Source organism: Octodon degus, unplaced genomic scaffold (genome assembly GCF_000260255.1).
Source record: "Octodon degus isolate 3935 unplaced genomic scaffold, OctDeg1.0 scaffold00079, whole genome shotgun sequence".
NCBI classification, from domain to species: domain Eukaryota; kingdom Metazoa; phylum Chordata; class Mammalia; order Rodentia; family Octodontidae; genus Octodon; species Octodon degus.
Genome location: NW_004524655.1, coordinates 9,986,168 through 10,001,702, shown reverse-complemented (window position 1 = coordinate 10,001,702; position 15,535 = coordinate 9,986,168). Strand labels below are relative to the sequence as shown.

At 48.2% G+C, this 15,535-nt stretch overlaps 1 protein-coding gene across 1 annotated transcript in view; it reads left to right on the top strand.

Annotated features, from left to right (window-relative positions):
* The first annotated feature begins 589 nt into the window (after positions 1–589).
* The window catches only part of Upb1 (beta-ureidopropionase 1), a 30,733-nt gene continuing 15,787 nt past the window's right edge, over positions 590–15,535 (top strand). The window contains exons 1-3 of the mRNA XM_023720943.1: positions 590–785; positions 8,180–8,354; positions 10,425–10,546. Of these exons, the coding sequence (XP_023576711.1) occupies positions 682–785; positions 8,180–8,354; positions 10,425–10,546 (401 nt within the window). The 5' untranslated portion in view covers positions 590–681. The remainder of the gene's footprint in view (positions 786–8,179; positions 8,355–10,424; positions 10,547–15,535) is intronic.

Here is a 15,535-nt window from a genome sequence, read left to right as displayed (position 1 = left end):
GAATGAAGACTACAGCACAAAAAATAAAATCAGACCAGAGAGAGGGTCCAAGTCCAGCTCGAGGCATTTTGATTTAGCAGGGAAGCCTCTTCCACGAGGCCTTCCGTGATTTCTCTTTCTAGGCTGGAAATCACCCCTCCCCCTGGGTTCCACAGTACAGTACACTTTTCCATTTCACATCATTTAAATCTGCTGTATTTACAAGACATCTTTGGGAGGTTGTTTCCAGGACCCCCTAGCACCCTAAACTCATGGACACTCAAGTCCAGCATAGCGCAGCAAGTATGGAAAGAGGTCAGGGGAGCAAGAGGACTGGCCCCAGCAGCTGTGCAGCGCTGTCCTGGAGGGGGCAAAGGGCAAAGGACAAAGGGCAAAGGGCGGTTCTGCTGGTGAATCTCTGGCGCTCAGGTTGGCTGAGTGGAGAAGAGACTCGGAAGGGGCGTGTCCTGGCGCACGTCAAAAGAGGTGCGAAGGGCAAGGGGCAAGCCCACAAAGTCCTGAGCATTGATTGGCTGCTCACCACGGAGGGGGCGTGTCCACACGTGCAGCGGCTCTCAGAGCACGGGTAAATAAATAGCCGAGGGCAAGTACTCGGTTCTCCAGCAGCCTTCTCCAGAGGGCGAAGAGCAGGCAGTTGAAGCTGACGCTGACCCTAACGCTTTACGCTTCCCAATTCCAGCCATGGCGGGAGCCGAATGGGAGTCGCTGGAGCAGTGCTTAGAGAAGCATTTGCCACTGCCAGAGCTGCAAGAAGTGAAGCGCATTCTTTATGGCAAAGAGACCAGGTCCGGGACCTTAGAGGTTGAGTTGCTGGGTTTGAGGGCCACCAGGTGTGGGTTACAGGGACCAGGGGGAGGACTTTAAGGTCTGATGGGTTGTGAGTGGGGTGGTGATTTGAGATCTGCATAGGCAAGCTGGGGCTGTGGGAAGTCTAGGTGTGACGGTGCCAGGAGGGGGACTTGAGGTTTGCAGCATTCTGGGGAGCCCTTACAAGTCAGTCCCCTCCCCCACGTGACTCATAACTGAGAGGGAAAGGAACGGAGTTTGGGTGTTAACTCTGCAGCGCTATCTGTGGCCATCCCAACCCTCCTCCTCACTTTAAGGGACGGGCGTACTCCCAGAGCTGGCCCTGCACTATGGCTGTCTGGCCAGGTGACCCCTATTAACCAGAGCCCCCGAGCAGGTGTATTTTATTATCCTGTCCCAGCCTCTCTGTCCTTGCCGTGTGGACTGAGACTTGGAGGTAGAGGCCTCCCAGTCTAAATTATATTGGAAGGAAACCTAGCCACCCGCAGGCTAGAAAAATTAGTTACCACTCGCAGTGCAAATGTTTTTCCACCTCCAGGAAGTCAAATTTGCATCAGGAGGACTTTCTGGGGGATACAGGGTGTACAAGGCTGGAAAAAATGCCTCACCTCCTGCTCTTATTTCTTAGTCTGTTCTTCTCTGCAGCTACCAGAAGGATCTCTTTAAAATGTAAACCATACCCTGTTACTCTTTTGCTTAAAATTCTACAAGGAATTTCCTGGGCACTTGGAATGAAAGGCAAATCCTGATCTCAAGCAGCTCCTGGTGCCTCTCCATCCCAGCTTGACTGTCTGCTCTGTGAATTTATACAGCTCACCTGTATAGCTGGAGGGTGTTGATTAAATCCAGGGTGCCAGCCTCTGTAGGCTTTGTGCAGGGAGGCCTGACCCGAGGATGGATGGATGTGTGTGTGTTATGAGGAAAGAACCCAGGAGTGCTCTATCACTGAGTTACAGCCCCAATCCTTTCCCCATTTTTGCTTTGAGATACTGTCTCCCTAATTTGCCCTGGTAGGACTTAAATTTACAATCCTCCTGACTCAGCCTCCCTCAGGCCTGGATTGCAGGTATTTGCCATTGCATCTGGCTTCTGAGGACTTTTCACAGCTAGTGAATGGTAAAGGTAGAGTAGCTGCCTTTGGGATTTGTCAGAAAAGGCTTTTCATACCCAGACAGAAACTAGATAGCCTCTAAGGCCCTCACAAAGGGCCCGTGCTGGCCTCTGCTGTCCACTTTACCTTGAATACTATCACCTTGGCGATAACTGGAGTTGAGATTTTTTCCCAAAGAAGATGGGGCATCTCGACTACAGTTTTTAGCATTGGAATTAGTTTAATGGTGAAGAAAGAATGTTCTGGAAAAAAGACAGAACAAGATCATGGTTGTCAGGAAGAGGCAAAGCTCCCGTGAAAGAGACTGCTTGGGGCACATTCTGGAATAGGGCTAAGGGCAGGCTAGGCACGGTCTTGGGAGAGGGATTTTTATTAGCATTTGGAGAACTCCAGAATGTGAAGGCATTATAGTGGGTGGTAAAACACTAGCCAACATCTGGTGACTGGCATTGCCGGTCCCCTGGGGCTTGGCTCACATTAACCCAACAAGTGGTTCCCCTTTTTCTACCCTCTTTCCTTGATTCTCTTCCACACTCGGCATGTATCCCTTCCAGGTTTTATTTCTAAAGTGGAAGCCTGTTGCTCAGAATAGCCAACCGAAGAAAGAAAGAATTTTTACTGTAACTTAGCTAACCCTCCTGTTTGTTTCTCAGAATCTAATCTAGATATGGCCATGAAGGCTTGGGGTCCTCAGTCCCTCCTCCGGACTCCCTCTGTGCTTCACACAACACTGACTTTTCTCTGGATTATTTCCTGTGCCCAATACAAAATAATGCTTAGTGAATGTTTGCTAAATGAACGAGCCAAGCGGGCCTGTACCAGACAGAAGAAATCCCCAGAGAACATTAACTGTCAGCCTTAAGATGGCCAGAGCCAAGAACCATTCATTCATTCAATCAATGAACATTTGTTGATCACCTATTTTTTGGAGGCAGGATTTCACTCTGCAATTCAGGCTAGCCTTGAACTTGCTATGTAACTAAGGTTGGCCTCGAATTCATAGTGATACTCCTGCCTCAGCTTTGAGTGCTGAGATTACAGTTGTGTACCACCATGCCCAGATAAATCTTGGGCACCAGGGACCTGAGGACAAGTAAACCACAGTTCCTGCCCCAAGGGCTTTTTTCTTCTTCAGTGCTGGAAGCAAACCCAGGGCTTCCCACAAGAGCTGCGCCACCAGCTCCCCTTGTGATCTTTTGATGATTGTCTTACATTATGAGAGAAGGGTGCAGGGAGAGCCTAAGACAGTGTTCATGTTTAGGGTTCAGGGAGGTCAGGAAGTCTTCCTGGGCGGGCTGTGTTTGAGCTGCATCCTAAAGGTAGGCAGTCAAACTGGGTTGGGGAGACAGAAATGTTAACCAAGAGCTGCTTGAGATCAGAGTTTGCCTTTTATTCTAAGTACCCAGGAAATCCCTTGCAGAGTTTTAAGTGAAAGAGTAACAGGGATAGTTTATGTTTTAAAGAGATCCTTCTGGTGGCTACAGAGAAGAATGGACTAAGAAATAAGAGCAGAATGAGATCTTTTTTCCAAATAAGGTCACATAGTCACATAGGTTTTGGGTATTAGAATGTGGAACACACTTCAGCCCCCTACAGGTACCCTTGGGGGTTTCCATGTGGATATGTTCCGTGGCTGTTTGCAACGTGGCCATGGCCTCCCCAGGGGAGCTGGGCTGCAGGTGGCCATCCCCATTGGAGAAGGAGCAGCTGTAAGGTGGGAGAGGCCCAAAGAGAATTCTGGAGAACGTGGCTGCTGAAAGGGTCAGAGAAAGCAGAGGCCCTAAAGCTGAGGATGTGCGCGGGTGGTAGGACTTCAAAGTGGTACAGGAAAAAGTATAGGTGCGTCAGAGATATCAGGTGAGGACCGTTTTGGCTTGAGTGATGAAAAGGGAGGTGGGGAAAAGGGGCTGAAGAATGAAGGGTGTAGGGGTGAGGATGGAGCAAGAGGGTCATGTGCTGAGGGCTTGCTCTCACCCACCTGTGTGTGCGTGCGCACATGAATGGGAGCCGCACCAATGGCAGTTCTCATAGGCCTTTATGCGCTGACAGGAATGTCCAAGCCATCTAGTCGCGTGTCATTAATGATGGGGATGTGTTCTGAGAAATGCATCCTTAAGTGATTTGGGGGCTATGCAAACATCACAGCGCCAAACTTACACAAACTTGTGCGGCACTGGTCAGCTACTTCATGTGGCTTCTTTTTTCTCCTTGCAGTACTAGGAATCCTACCTACTAGAAAGGTGCTCTATCCCTGAGCTACACCCCAGCCAGCCCTTTGATGTGGCCTCTTTGATGCAATGGGGGGGTAATAGTAAGCATGAGATTTCTGAGGCTGCCGCTGGTATGATACAGTATATTGTTTTCATTAACCTTTTTTTTTTATTTATGTGTGTGTGTGTGTGTGTGTCCAGCTCAGCCCACCAGGGGGCGGGGCTGGCTGGCATGTGGTGCTGGGGGATTGAACCGTGGTCCCTGTGCTTTGCTAAGCTTGTTCTAAGTAGGGCTTTAGACCACTGAGCCATCTCACCAGCCCTCCTTAACCTTTTTTATAAGCTTTTTTTTTGGTACCAGGGAGATCAAACTCAGGACCTTGCTCTTGCCAGGCAGGCGCATATGCCACTGAACTATCCACCCGGCCCTTAACCTTTTTTTACAAGTAGAAAAAGTCCACTCAACAATAATGATAAAAATATGGTGAATGCAGAAATCAGTAACAGCTGTGATTGTCATCCAGCACTGTGTGCTGGACATAAAGGTATCAGTGCACGCTTCCATACACCGGGCGGTGCAATCGCTTCTTTATGCCAATATCACCACAAGCGGGGGCAATGCACCGTACGACAAGGTCATGACAGGGGTGAGGTCAAGTCACTCTGCAGCTCAATTGTTTTAAGTTCTGAGCATTGAATCGGAGCCTTTCCGTTTCAATTTTTAAAACAGAGTCTCACTAATCTGCTCAGTTGCCTAAACTGGACTCAAACTAGCAGTCCCGGAATGCTGGGATGGCAGGTGCACACCACACGCCTAGCTCTGTCATAATCTAGCTCTATCATAATCCTGTGAGACCATAATCCTATATATCCAGCCTGTGCAGTCCATCAATAGCAGCAGCATTATCTACAGTGTATAACTGTATATTGCCAAGTGAAAAGGGCTGGTTAGAGAACAATATAGGCTGATACCCCCCCTTTTTTTTTAAACACTTGGACTTACATAGCAAGCTCTGAAAGAGTGCACTAAACAACGCTAAGGCAGATCATCCAAGGCTTGGGCCTGGGCCTTCCTGGGGAACGGATTTTTCATTTTATGCCTTTCCTATTTGTTTAAGTAGAAAACTCACCTCTCCTGAGCAGGTTTCTTTTATAACAAATCTCTAGTGATTTTTTTTTTTTTTTTCCTGGAATCGGGGATTGAACTCGGGCCCTTGCGCTTGCCAGGCAAGCACTTACTCTACTGAGCTAACTCCCCGGCCCCTAGTTTAGTGATTGAAAATGGTAAAGAGCCTTTAGCAGGAGAAAGATGAGGTTCCAGAACTGAGCCATTGCTGAGGGGGCAGACGCTTAGGGCCCTCGAGCCATATCTTCCCTGACCCCAGAGGGGGAAGGGAAAGCCCGAGAGGGGGTGTGGGAGCCAGGGCAGGAAGTGACAGGTTTTCCTCCTGGAGGTGGAAGATAAGAGTCGGTGGTGTTCGGGGTGAGGTGGGCAGCTGAAGTCAACTAAGCCGTAGTTAGGCTGCACCAAGACCCCCTCGTAAGCTGTGGCTCTTTGTAGGTGTCTTCCCCTTCCTGGGTCAGTCCCTGTCTTAGCCCCTTTATGCTGCTACCCCAAGATACCCTGGGCTGGATGGGTTTTCAACCACGAAGATGTATTCGCCATAGTTCTGAAGACTTAAACGTCCAAGATAAAGGCACCTGCAAATTCAGTGGCTAACAAGGGCCATTTCCTAGTTCACAGATGGGGACTTCTTGCTGTGTCCCTGTACATGGTGCAAGAGCAAGCAGTGTCCTTCAGGCCTCTAGTTCATTTGTGTGTGTGTGTGTGTGTGTGTGTGTGTGTGTGTGTGTATATATATATTAATATATATATATTAATGTATATATTATATATTTATTTTTGAAGTGTTGGGGATTGAACCTAGGGGCTCAGGCATGCTAGGTGAGTATACTACCCACTGAATTAACGTCCCCAGCTCTCTATGCTGGCTTCAAGCCAGCCTCCCAAGTAGCGGGGATGACAGATATGCATCATCCTGCCTAGTAGGACTTTTTGAGGGACAGGGGATCAAACCCAGGGCCTTCATACTGAGCTAAACCCTCAGTCCTTTTTTAATTTTTAAATTAGGAGGCAGGGTCTTGCTAAGTTGCCCAGGCTGGGTTTAAACCTGCCTGTGAGGCGCCGGGGAGAGGACTCAGTAGAATAAGCACTTGCCTGGCAAGTGCAAGGGCCTGATTCAATCCCCGATTCTGCCCCCCCCAAAATAAAATAAACCTGCCTGTGATCCTCCTGCCTCAGCCTCCCACAGTGCTAGGATTAGATGCACTAGCCACTGTGCCTGGCAAGCAACACTCTTACAGAAGGACACTAATCCCATGGGTGAGGGCCCCATCACTTTAGTATTTCAACATTCAGTTCATTCGAGTGAAGCCTGGCCTGCCTTCCCTCAGACCTAGGAGGATGAGGTCCGGGGGAACTGGGGACAAGGGGGTGCACAGCCTTGGCTGGCAGGATGCAAGCTACAGTCAGCATAGACAGGATGAAGAAGTGGATGCACTTGCAGAATAATGGAGCAGACAGATGGTGGAAAGGCAGAAAGAGAACGGCTGTGGGCTGGGATGGGCTGGAAAGAGACCTTCCAGGTGATGGGTATAGCCAGGCCAGTCCTACCTGACTCATCCTGCACCAAGACAAAAAGATAGCTTCGGGGAGGCCCCAGCTTTTGGGAAACACACACACACACACACGGAACTTTTCTTCCAGGGCTGCCTGTGCAAACCCAGGGCTCCTGGGGAGTTTCATGACTGTCCTGTCCACCTTGCCCTAGGTAGGCTCAGTCCCTGAGAGGGGCCTTCTGCTCCAAGGGACAAGGGCTGTCTGAGTAGTCAGAACAAGGAAGGAAGGAAGGCAGGGAGGCGAGGTGTGGGCACTGCTGCTATTTCTAACCTGCCGGAGGGAAGGGAACCTTGACTATTTGAAAAGCAGGCTGATTGTCAGGGGCGGAACCGAACTCGGAGCTGTCAGGGCCGTCATGTGGAAAGTACCTGGCAGGGGGCGGCAACAGGGGGCTTAGGCTGACAGGGCTATGATTTTGAAAGAAATGTCTTTAAGAAAGCGATTTAAAGTAGGAGAGAAATATTATTATTAGATAATGGCTGTCAGGTTATTTTTGATGTGTTCTCTGGGTATTTCATAATCATCTCGCCCTTAGATGGTAAGGCCTTCCTGGCCTGAGGCCGTGAACCGTGTTGCAACAGGTATCGGGAGGCATGGCCGCGCTACCAGCGGTCACTTCAGTGGGAGGTTTTATAAATAGCCCTGTGGCCTTTGCTAGTAAATCACAAACTTGGATGGGTGCTTGGGGCTTTGGTCTGAACAGAGCCTATGTGTTGGGCCCGCATAGTACCAGAGAGAGGACGCACACAGGCACGCACCCATGCATGCCCTGCCATGGGGGTCCTGGAAGGTAAAGCCCTGGGGACTCGCTCACCTCAGGCTCTGCTTCCATACTGTGAATGGCTGCAGGGTTCTCCTCATGATCTCTGCGCTTAGCCTCCATCCCACCCATCTCCTGAGTTGAGCCTGTCTCTCCTATCCCAACCCAACTTCCTTTCCTAGACTTGGAACTGCTAATTCTAGTTCAGAAACATCTTCTTGGAACTGTTTCTGTCTTCTCTGCTCCCTGCTGGGACTTTCATCTCTGCTCTGAGTTCATTAACTCCAGAACCCTGACCTCTTGACTGGGTTGCACTGTCCCACTCTTTGCCAAGCCTAACCACACCACGTCCCTGAAATCTCCCTGCTGACGACCGACGGAGCTGGACTCAGCCAGCTCACTGGACTCGGCTGCACACTCACTGCCCAGCCCCCGTGTTCCCTGGCCCCTCTGACTCCGGCAGCGGGAGGCCCCCACCTCTTTTCTTTACCTGATAAATGACTCCAAAGCATGAGGGGGATTTTTGATTGTTCAGGGGATCGTCCAAGGGTGGATCTTAAATGCAGCAAATCTCACTGAAATCCTCTTCCCTCCTCTTCCTGCCCATTTAGGCTGCTGGATCTGCCCAGAAGAGCTGTTGAAGCTGCCAACCAAGGCGACTTTGAACTGCAGGGACATGCCTTTGCGGCGGCGGCAGCAGAGCAGATGAGACCTCCCCGGCTCATACGAGTGGGGCTGGTGCAGAACAAAACCCCTCTCTCCACGAAAGCACCCGTGGCAGAACAGGTGCAGCCTGTCCCTATACTAACTATGTAAAAGTTTTGTTTTGGACCCATCACAGTCCCTGGCTGGCCACTCACTCAGGGTCCGCAGGACCAGCACCTTGAAGGGCAACCGGGATAGTTCTGCCCTGGCTCCCCTACTTTTCTCTAGCTTGTGTATTTGGCTTCCCTCCTGCTCCTGTCTCTTTCTCACTCGTGCTCTCGCTCTCTGTTTTGTTGTATTTGTTGTGTTTCTTTGGTGATTTTTGGTTTTCTTGAGACAAAGTCTCATTGTGTAGGCCAGGCTGTCCTTGAACTCACAGTGCTTCTCCTGCCTCAGCCTCCTAAGTACTGGAATTAGGAGTGCCACCATGCCTGGCTAAATGTACTTTTCTTTTTTGGGGTGGGAGCGCTACTAGGGATTGAGCCCCAAGACTTGTGCGTATTGGGTAAGCACTCTGCCACTGAGCTACATCACCAACTGTCGTCTTCCTCTTCCGTTTGTACCCTCACTGTCTTCCTGTCAGCCCTCACTGTTCTTTCCACCTTCCCTTCCAAGTTCCTCTCACACCACGAATCTCGAGTTCCATCTGCCAACCTGGAGAGCACACTTCTGTCTGACTCAAGGCTCTGCACAGGCCGCTGCCCCTCAGGCCCTGCCAGGAAGCGACCTGCCGCAGCACTGTTCTGCGTGCCTCTGCCTTATCCCTGAGGGTAGGGACTCATTATGCCAAAAAGCCTGTCAGCTGATGGTGCCCTCAGTCCACAGGAATATGGCAGACATTCCCTTCTGACCATACAGTTAGTAAATAAATGTGACATCATTTTGTATTTACCTAAAGCACCATGCCAACAGCGTATTTGTTTTGTATACTCTTTTGCATTCCTGCAGCACCTTAAAGTGTGATGGTTTTCTCTACAGCTTTCTCTGACTACTGCAGACTTATTAGAAGGTTCTGAAAATCTGAGGTTGCCTGGGTTCCGGATCAGATTCTTTGTCGTCTTTCCTGTTGGTCTTCCCTTTGCTTTTGTTGCACTACAGTTTGTCTGGGGCTTGGGGATGGAGCTCAGTGGCGGGCCTGTGTGAGAGCCTGAGTCCAGTGCCCAGCATTCCCCGCCCCCAACATGATGGAGATGTCTGGTTCTGCTTACTTCTCTCTCTGGAATTGTCATTTGTGAACTTGCCCCTGTATGACTCATGGCCAGGCTGTAGCATTGGAGCTGTCCTTCCCCCTGCTGCCCCAGCACCTAGAGATGCACTGCACATTGCCAGCTCCAGCAGATGTGTGTGAACATGACTGACTCTGGCAGCAAAGATTCGTGGTGCCTGGGTGCGCAGCCCCTTGGTGAAGAGCCTAACAGTACTGGAGAGTGTTTCTCCTTTCTCTGGGTCTCCAGCCTGAATATCTCCTGAGAGCCAGACTTTTTGATGAGGACACAGAGACAAGGGTGCTTTCTTCCTGTACCTAGGGAACCTGTGGGATCTTGAGAGTAACAGTTAGCAGAGAACCAGCACAATGGGAAGGTGGCTGGGAAAGTGCCAAGTGCTCTCAGTGGGGGACAGGAGGTGTAGGGCTCACGCCTCCAGGTAAGCTGGATGTGCGGAGAGAGTACATTCTTGCCCAGTGCCACACTCCAACACATGAAGATTTAGAGTCAAAAAGGTGAGTCATTGGCAGATCAGATTCACACAAGACAGTGGAAGTGGCCAGGCTAGGCAAGCCTCACAGCTCGAGTGCAGGACAACGCAAAGTGGACTGTGCCCAGCTGAGAGAGCAGCAGGTTTAGGGGGCAATTGTGTGAGCGCACATGAGACAGCAAGCAGAACCGTCCTCTTCCGCCACACCTCAGCAGCCCTGCTAGGCAGGTGGTGGTTAGGACATGGAGGCAGTGTCCAGGTAGCTCCCTGGCTGCTGTGCCACCTCCTTATCTCACAGAATTTGGTCTGATGAGAGAACCAGATTTTAGAACCTCCCCAGCCTGTTTGCACCTGGTCAGGTGGGAGTGTATTGTTCCATGTATGTTGGGATGAACATCAAAGCCATCTCACCAACAGAGGTGAATGGGTTCTAATCCTCGCTTCTTAAATCACCAGGTCTCTGCCCTGCACAAACGCATAGAGGCCATTGTCGAGGTGGCTGCCATGTGTGGAGTCAACATCATTTGTTTCCAGGAAGCGTGGAGTAAGTCTCTTGTGGTGCTTTCTCTGCCACCTTTGTTTAAATAATTGTGTCTTATCGCCATGTTGCCATGAGTGTCTGCTGCCCAACTTGAAAAATTTTCCCTTTTCTCAGCGTAGAAAGGTTATTTGTCAACAACGCTAAAACACCCCTGGCCTGCCTCCCTCTCAACAGCCTACGCTGTCATTCAGTCCTTTTGATTCTGCTTCCCACGTCTTTCCCAAAGCGTTTTACACCTCCCGTTCTCTGTAGCGCCACCCTGGCCTAAGCCAGCAGCAGTCTCTCCTCAGCTTTGCCTTTTGGAGGCTGGGGGAGGGCACAGTGTAGCTCAAACCCTGGGCTTGCTAAACTGCTGCTCTAGGGCTGAACTCCACCCAGCCCTCTCAGCCTTTATAATTAATTACCTCCGTCTGTTTCCTCTCTTGGCAACACTTGCTTTTGGCTTCCTCACCTCAGAACTCAGACCTTGCCCCAGAGCCAGCTGGCCAATGTCCCTATCTAAAGTTGAGTTTTCTGTTATATACATTCCTGGGGCCACATACTTTTTTATTTTTAAGTTTTTATCAAAATTATATGCGCTCAGGATTTAGAATCCACACTGATCTCCAAGGTCTGTCATCAAAGTCTCTGTTTTCCCCAGAGGCAACCTCTTTCAGTGAGTAACTGATTCCTTTGGAATTTACTCCCCATACCCCTTTGTGGTACTGAGGATTGAACCAAGACCCTTTACACTAAGAGCTACATTCCCAGCCCCCTTTTAAAATTTTGTTTTAAGGCTGGATCTCTCTGAGTTGCACAGCTAACCTTGAACTTGCTATCCTCCTGCCTCAGTCTACAGAGCTGTGGGAATTATAGGCACACACCACTACATCTAGCTGGACTTTACCTTTGTTTCTGTTGCTGCTTCCTAATATTTCAGTTCGGCATCCTCTGTTGACGTCTTACCATGAGAGAAGTCAGTGTTAGTCCTTTGGGCCTTCTGCTCCCCCTACACACACGTGTATTCTTGTTCCGGCCCCATCCAGGCTCTGCCAAGCCATTTCGTCAATGTTGATGACTTGGCCAAAATCATTTTCTGTGTTGCCTACAGTTTGCTTTGTTTCCTACACACTTGCCACTAGTAACCCTACACTTGCAGTCAGTTCCCTTAACCTATTTAGACTCATCAGGCAGTGAGTTCCTTCTTGAAGCAGTCTGCCCCAGCCCTCTGGCCATTTCTGTTTGAATTAGCTGCCCCCTCTGCTGGCCACACAGCTGTCCTTGGGCTTCCCTTTCCGATTCTCCTGCAGAGTTTCTCTCCCTTCCTTTCTGAGTTTGCACCTTTAGAGAAGATAACTATTTGGAGACCCTGTGAATCTGATATGTATCTCTACAACTTGCTTAGTAACTTGGATTGGTATCAAATTCTGGTTTGGTTTCATTTTCCTTCAGCATTGTGTACTAGCGGCTCTATGGTCTTCTAGCTCTGTGTTATTGACCAGCACCAAACCAAGGGATTTATGATCCCTCGTCTGTGATTTGTTTTTCTCTAGAATTTATAGGGTCTTTTGGTTTTGCTCATACTCTGCCGTTTTGAGATGAAGTCCTACTGTGTGACCCTTTCTACCCTGTTATACGTACGGCTCACACCATCAATTCAGTCTAAAAATAGGTCTTGTAGGTCTAGATTCCCTTGCTTTATTCTATTAGTTCTTTTCTCTGTCAAAAGACAGAACAAAATTAGTTGAAGTTTAATTGGCTTTATTTGGGACTATAGAACCAAGAAAGCTTTTTCTGTAAAATGTGTCCCAGGGAGCTGAGCAGAGGAGGCTGATTTCATAGGCTGAAGAAGGTTGAACTAAGTAAAAACAGAACAAAGAGAGGATTGGATCTTTCAAAGTTTCCTTCCTTGTGGAGTGGGGTAGGGAGACAGAATGTAAGAAAAATAGCTGATTGGTTGACATCAAGTTTCTTCTCTGGTAAGTATTATGCAGAGGGAATGACATTATTGTGCTAGTTGAAATTTGGCCTGTTTAGGAAATGTGGTTATCATTTCTCTTCCCTAGAGCCAGGTAACAACTTAATTTCTGTTTGGTAGCACAGAACATTAGTGTAAGTGATGTCACCTTGATTTTTAGTCCAAAGCAATGGCATCTTAGAGACTTTATTTCACACTAATTTCTTTTTCTCTCCTCTTCTCTCTTCTCCTCTCCTGTTAGAAACATGGAACTCTGCTAGGATGTTGGAACCCTGGACTGTTTCCAACCTCTTTGTCTTATTAAATTTCTTCCAATTTGTCATTCAAGCCTTCTCTTTATTCTTTTCATTTCTGCTATCATGTTTTGAATTTACCAGTGTTCTTTTGCCAAAGGCCCCTGTTTTATCCCATCTTGATCTTTTGTCATTGTTGAAATGTCTTCCCTCACTTCTAAAGATGCTAATATTAAGTAAAATTTTGTTTCTCTGGTAGTCCCTACTTACTCCAAATTGATCCTTGTGATTATCTGCTTATATTTTTAAAAATTGGGAATTAAAAAGCTGATTGTGACCTCTGAGTTTTCAAGGGCTCGTGTACTGAGCTCCATTACAGGAAGATTTAGTGGTAATCCTTGGGTAATCCCAATGTTCGTGTCTCTGGATTGTTCCCTTCAGGCTAGTCAGCTTCCTCAAAGATGATTCTACCTTTTGGCCAAGACAGAAAAGATGACAAGGGTCTAGCATTGTGATATTTGTGGTGTTTCTCCCATTTCCTATTATGCATGTTACTCTTATGTGTCTATCTCTTTGTCTGTTGCCTCTATGAAACTGTAAACTCCAGGAGGCCAGTGTCTGTGTTAACTTGTTTTGCCTATTACTACGCACCCCATTCTACCTCTCATGGTGACCCAACCCCTGGTACATGACAGGCACTAAAAGTATTTATTTGCTGACTTAACCACCACCTGCCCTTGGTTAGATTAGAACTCTTCACCTATCAAGACTTAACACAGACATCTCCTCGAGAACTCCCCCAGGGAGAGCTGAGCACTCTGTCCTACCAGGATAACCATCCTAGGTTTCTTTTTTCTTTTGAGACAGGGTCTTGCTATATAGTCCAGATTGGCCTCGAACTCACAGTGATCCTCCTGCTCCAGCCTCCCAAGTGCTGGGATTACAGGTGTGCACCACCACTCGAGGCTGGGAGTTCCCAACGGCAAAGCCAGGTTTGAGTCTAGAGTTTGACGCCATGTGTGGTCTATGAGTGTAGGAGGGCATTCTGTACCAAATAGAAAACTAAAGTTAGGACCTTGTAGGTCTTGGCCTCCCCGCAGCCTCCGTCCCACACTCTTCCTTGCGAAACTTTATGCTAGTGTGTTTGTATAAACAGGAAAAGAAACTATTAAAATGGAAACAGAAATTTGGACCCTTATCAAATCGAAATGAAGTCATCATGGTAGATTTTTATTCTCTGGGGCCACTTGAGTCATTCCTAATGCTCTAAAAGCTGAGAATTAATGGCCATTAGAGTACATTTTTGTTATCAACAGATTTTTGTTGACTTCCTTAAAATAGTTCATTCATCTTCACCAGAGGGACCCTAAGGACTCCTGAGCCTGTTCCAAACAAAGCCCTGCAAGCTGTTGCGGAGAGCGCCTGTGACTTGCTTGGGTAGCTGAGAGCCTGGCGATGTCATGGTTGATGTGCATGCTATCACATGGTCTTAGAGGACGCAGCTTGGTAGAAGTGGAAGGGAATAGGAAGCTGCAGTTTGTCCTCTTCCTCTGTGACATGAACCCACTGCTTCATGGGTTCTTACTAAGTCTAGAACTGTGTTTGAGAAATGACTGCCATTGTGACTCCTAAGTTGGAGACAAACCCCATGCCAAGGCCAAACAGAGCTCTACACCATCATGAAGTCTCCTGTGAATGCTTCTTGCAAGTCGGCCTGTTCAGACAGAGCCAATGCAATGACAGCAGACATCTAGAAACTTCCATTAGGTTAATCCCTCTAAAAGAAATGGACTTACATTCATGTGAGGGAGCAGAGCTACACAGTATGCAGAGTTGGCCAGAGGGAACCCCATATTCCAAGAAGAAAATGCGAAACAACCCAGTAGGAAATGGCAAAGGGTATAAACAAGAACATACAGGATGAATCCAAAAGGAACATGTGTAAAGTGCTCTATCTTATTAGTGATAAAGGTAAGAGTATAACAGTGTTGGTGTTTGACTTTACTTTGTTTTTTAACTGTTGATGATTGAACTCAGGATCTCATGCCTGCTACGCAAGTGTTCTAGCATTCAATGATCTACCTCCCCAGCCCTAAAGAGACTTCTTACAGTGAGATACTGGTTCACACAGAATACCAGCAGATATTAAAGATAACTCCATGTACTACAGGTATTCCAGGAACCGGGGTTTGATCCCCAGTACCACATACCACACCAGCCCCACCCCCGGGCACACTGAGCCAGAAACTGAGTCCGAGTGTGGTGGTGCATGCCTGTAATCCCAGTTCTGGGGAGGCTGAAAACAGGATTACGAATCCAGGTTGTGTAGCGAGACCCTGTACAAAACACATAAATATTAAAAAAGGAAAAAACTATAGGTATTCCAGGTATGGCTGGAACTAGAGTGCAACATTACACAGCCAAAGGTTCTAGCACCCACCCTGGTGTGTTCTTCCCAACTCCAAAATAGGAAACTGCCATCTTTAACCTAGTTTGTGTGGGGATGACGAACACCTGCTACATGTACATGTACTGCTTAAAAAGCAAAACAAATTATTGAGTTTAGGGCTGAGGATGTAGCAGAGGTGTAGAGTATTTTCCTAACAAGTGCAGGGCCTGGCCTCGATCCCTAGCTTGTACATACACACAGCCTGACCCAAAAGCAAAAAGAAGACCTAGTGGGCTTAATGAATTTTCCTAGCAGGGCGCCAGGTATGATAGCACATGCCTGTAATCCCAACACTCGGAAGGCGGAGGCAAGAGGATCATTGTGAGTTCAAGACCAGCCTGGTCTTTAAGAGTAGCAATAAGTTATAGGGGTGATAATGCATTTATT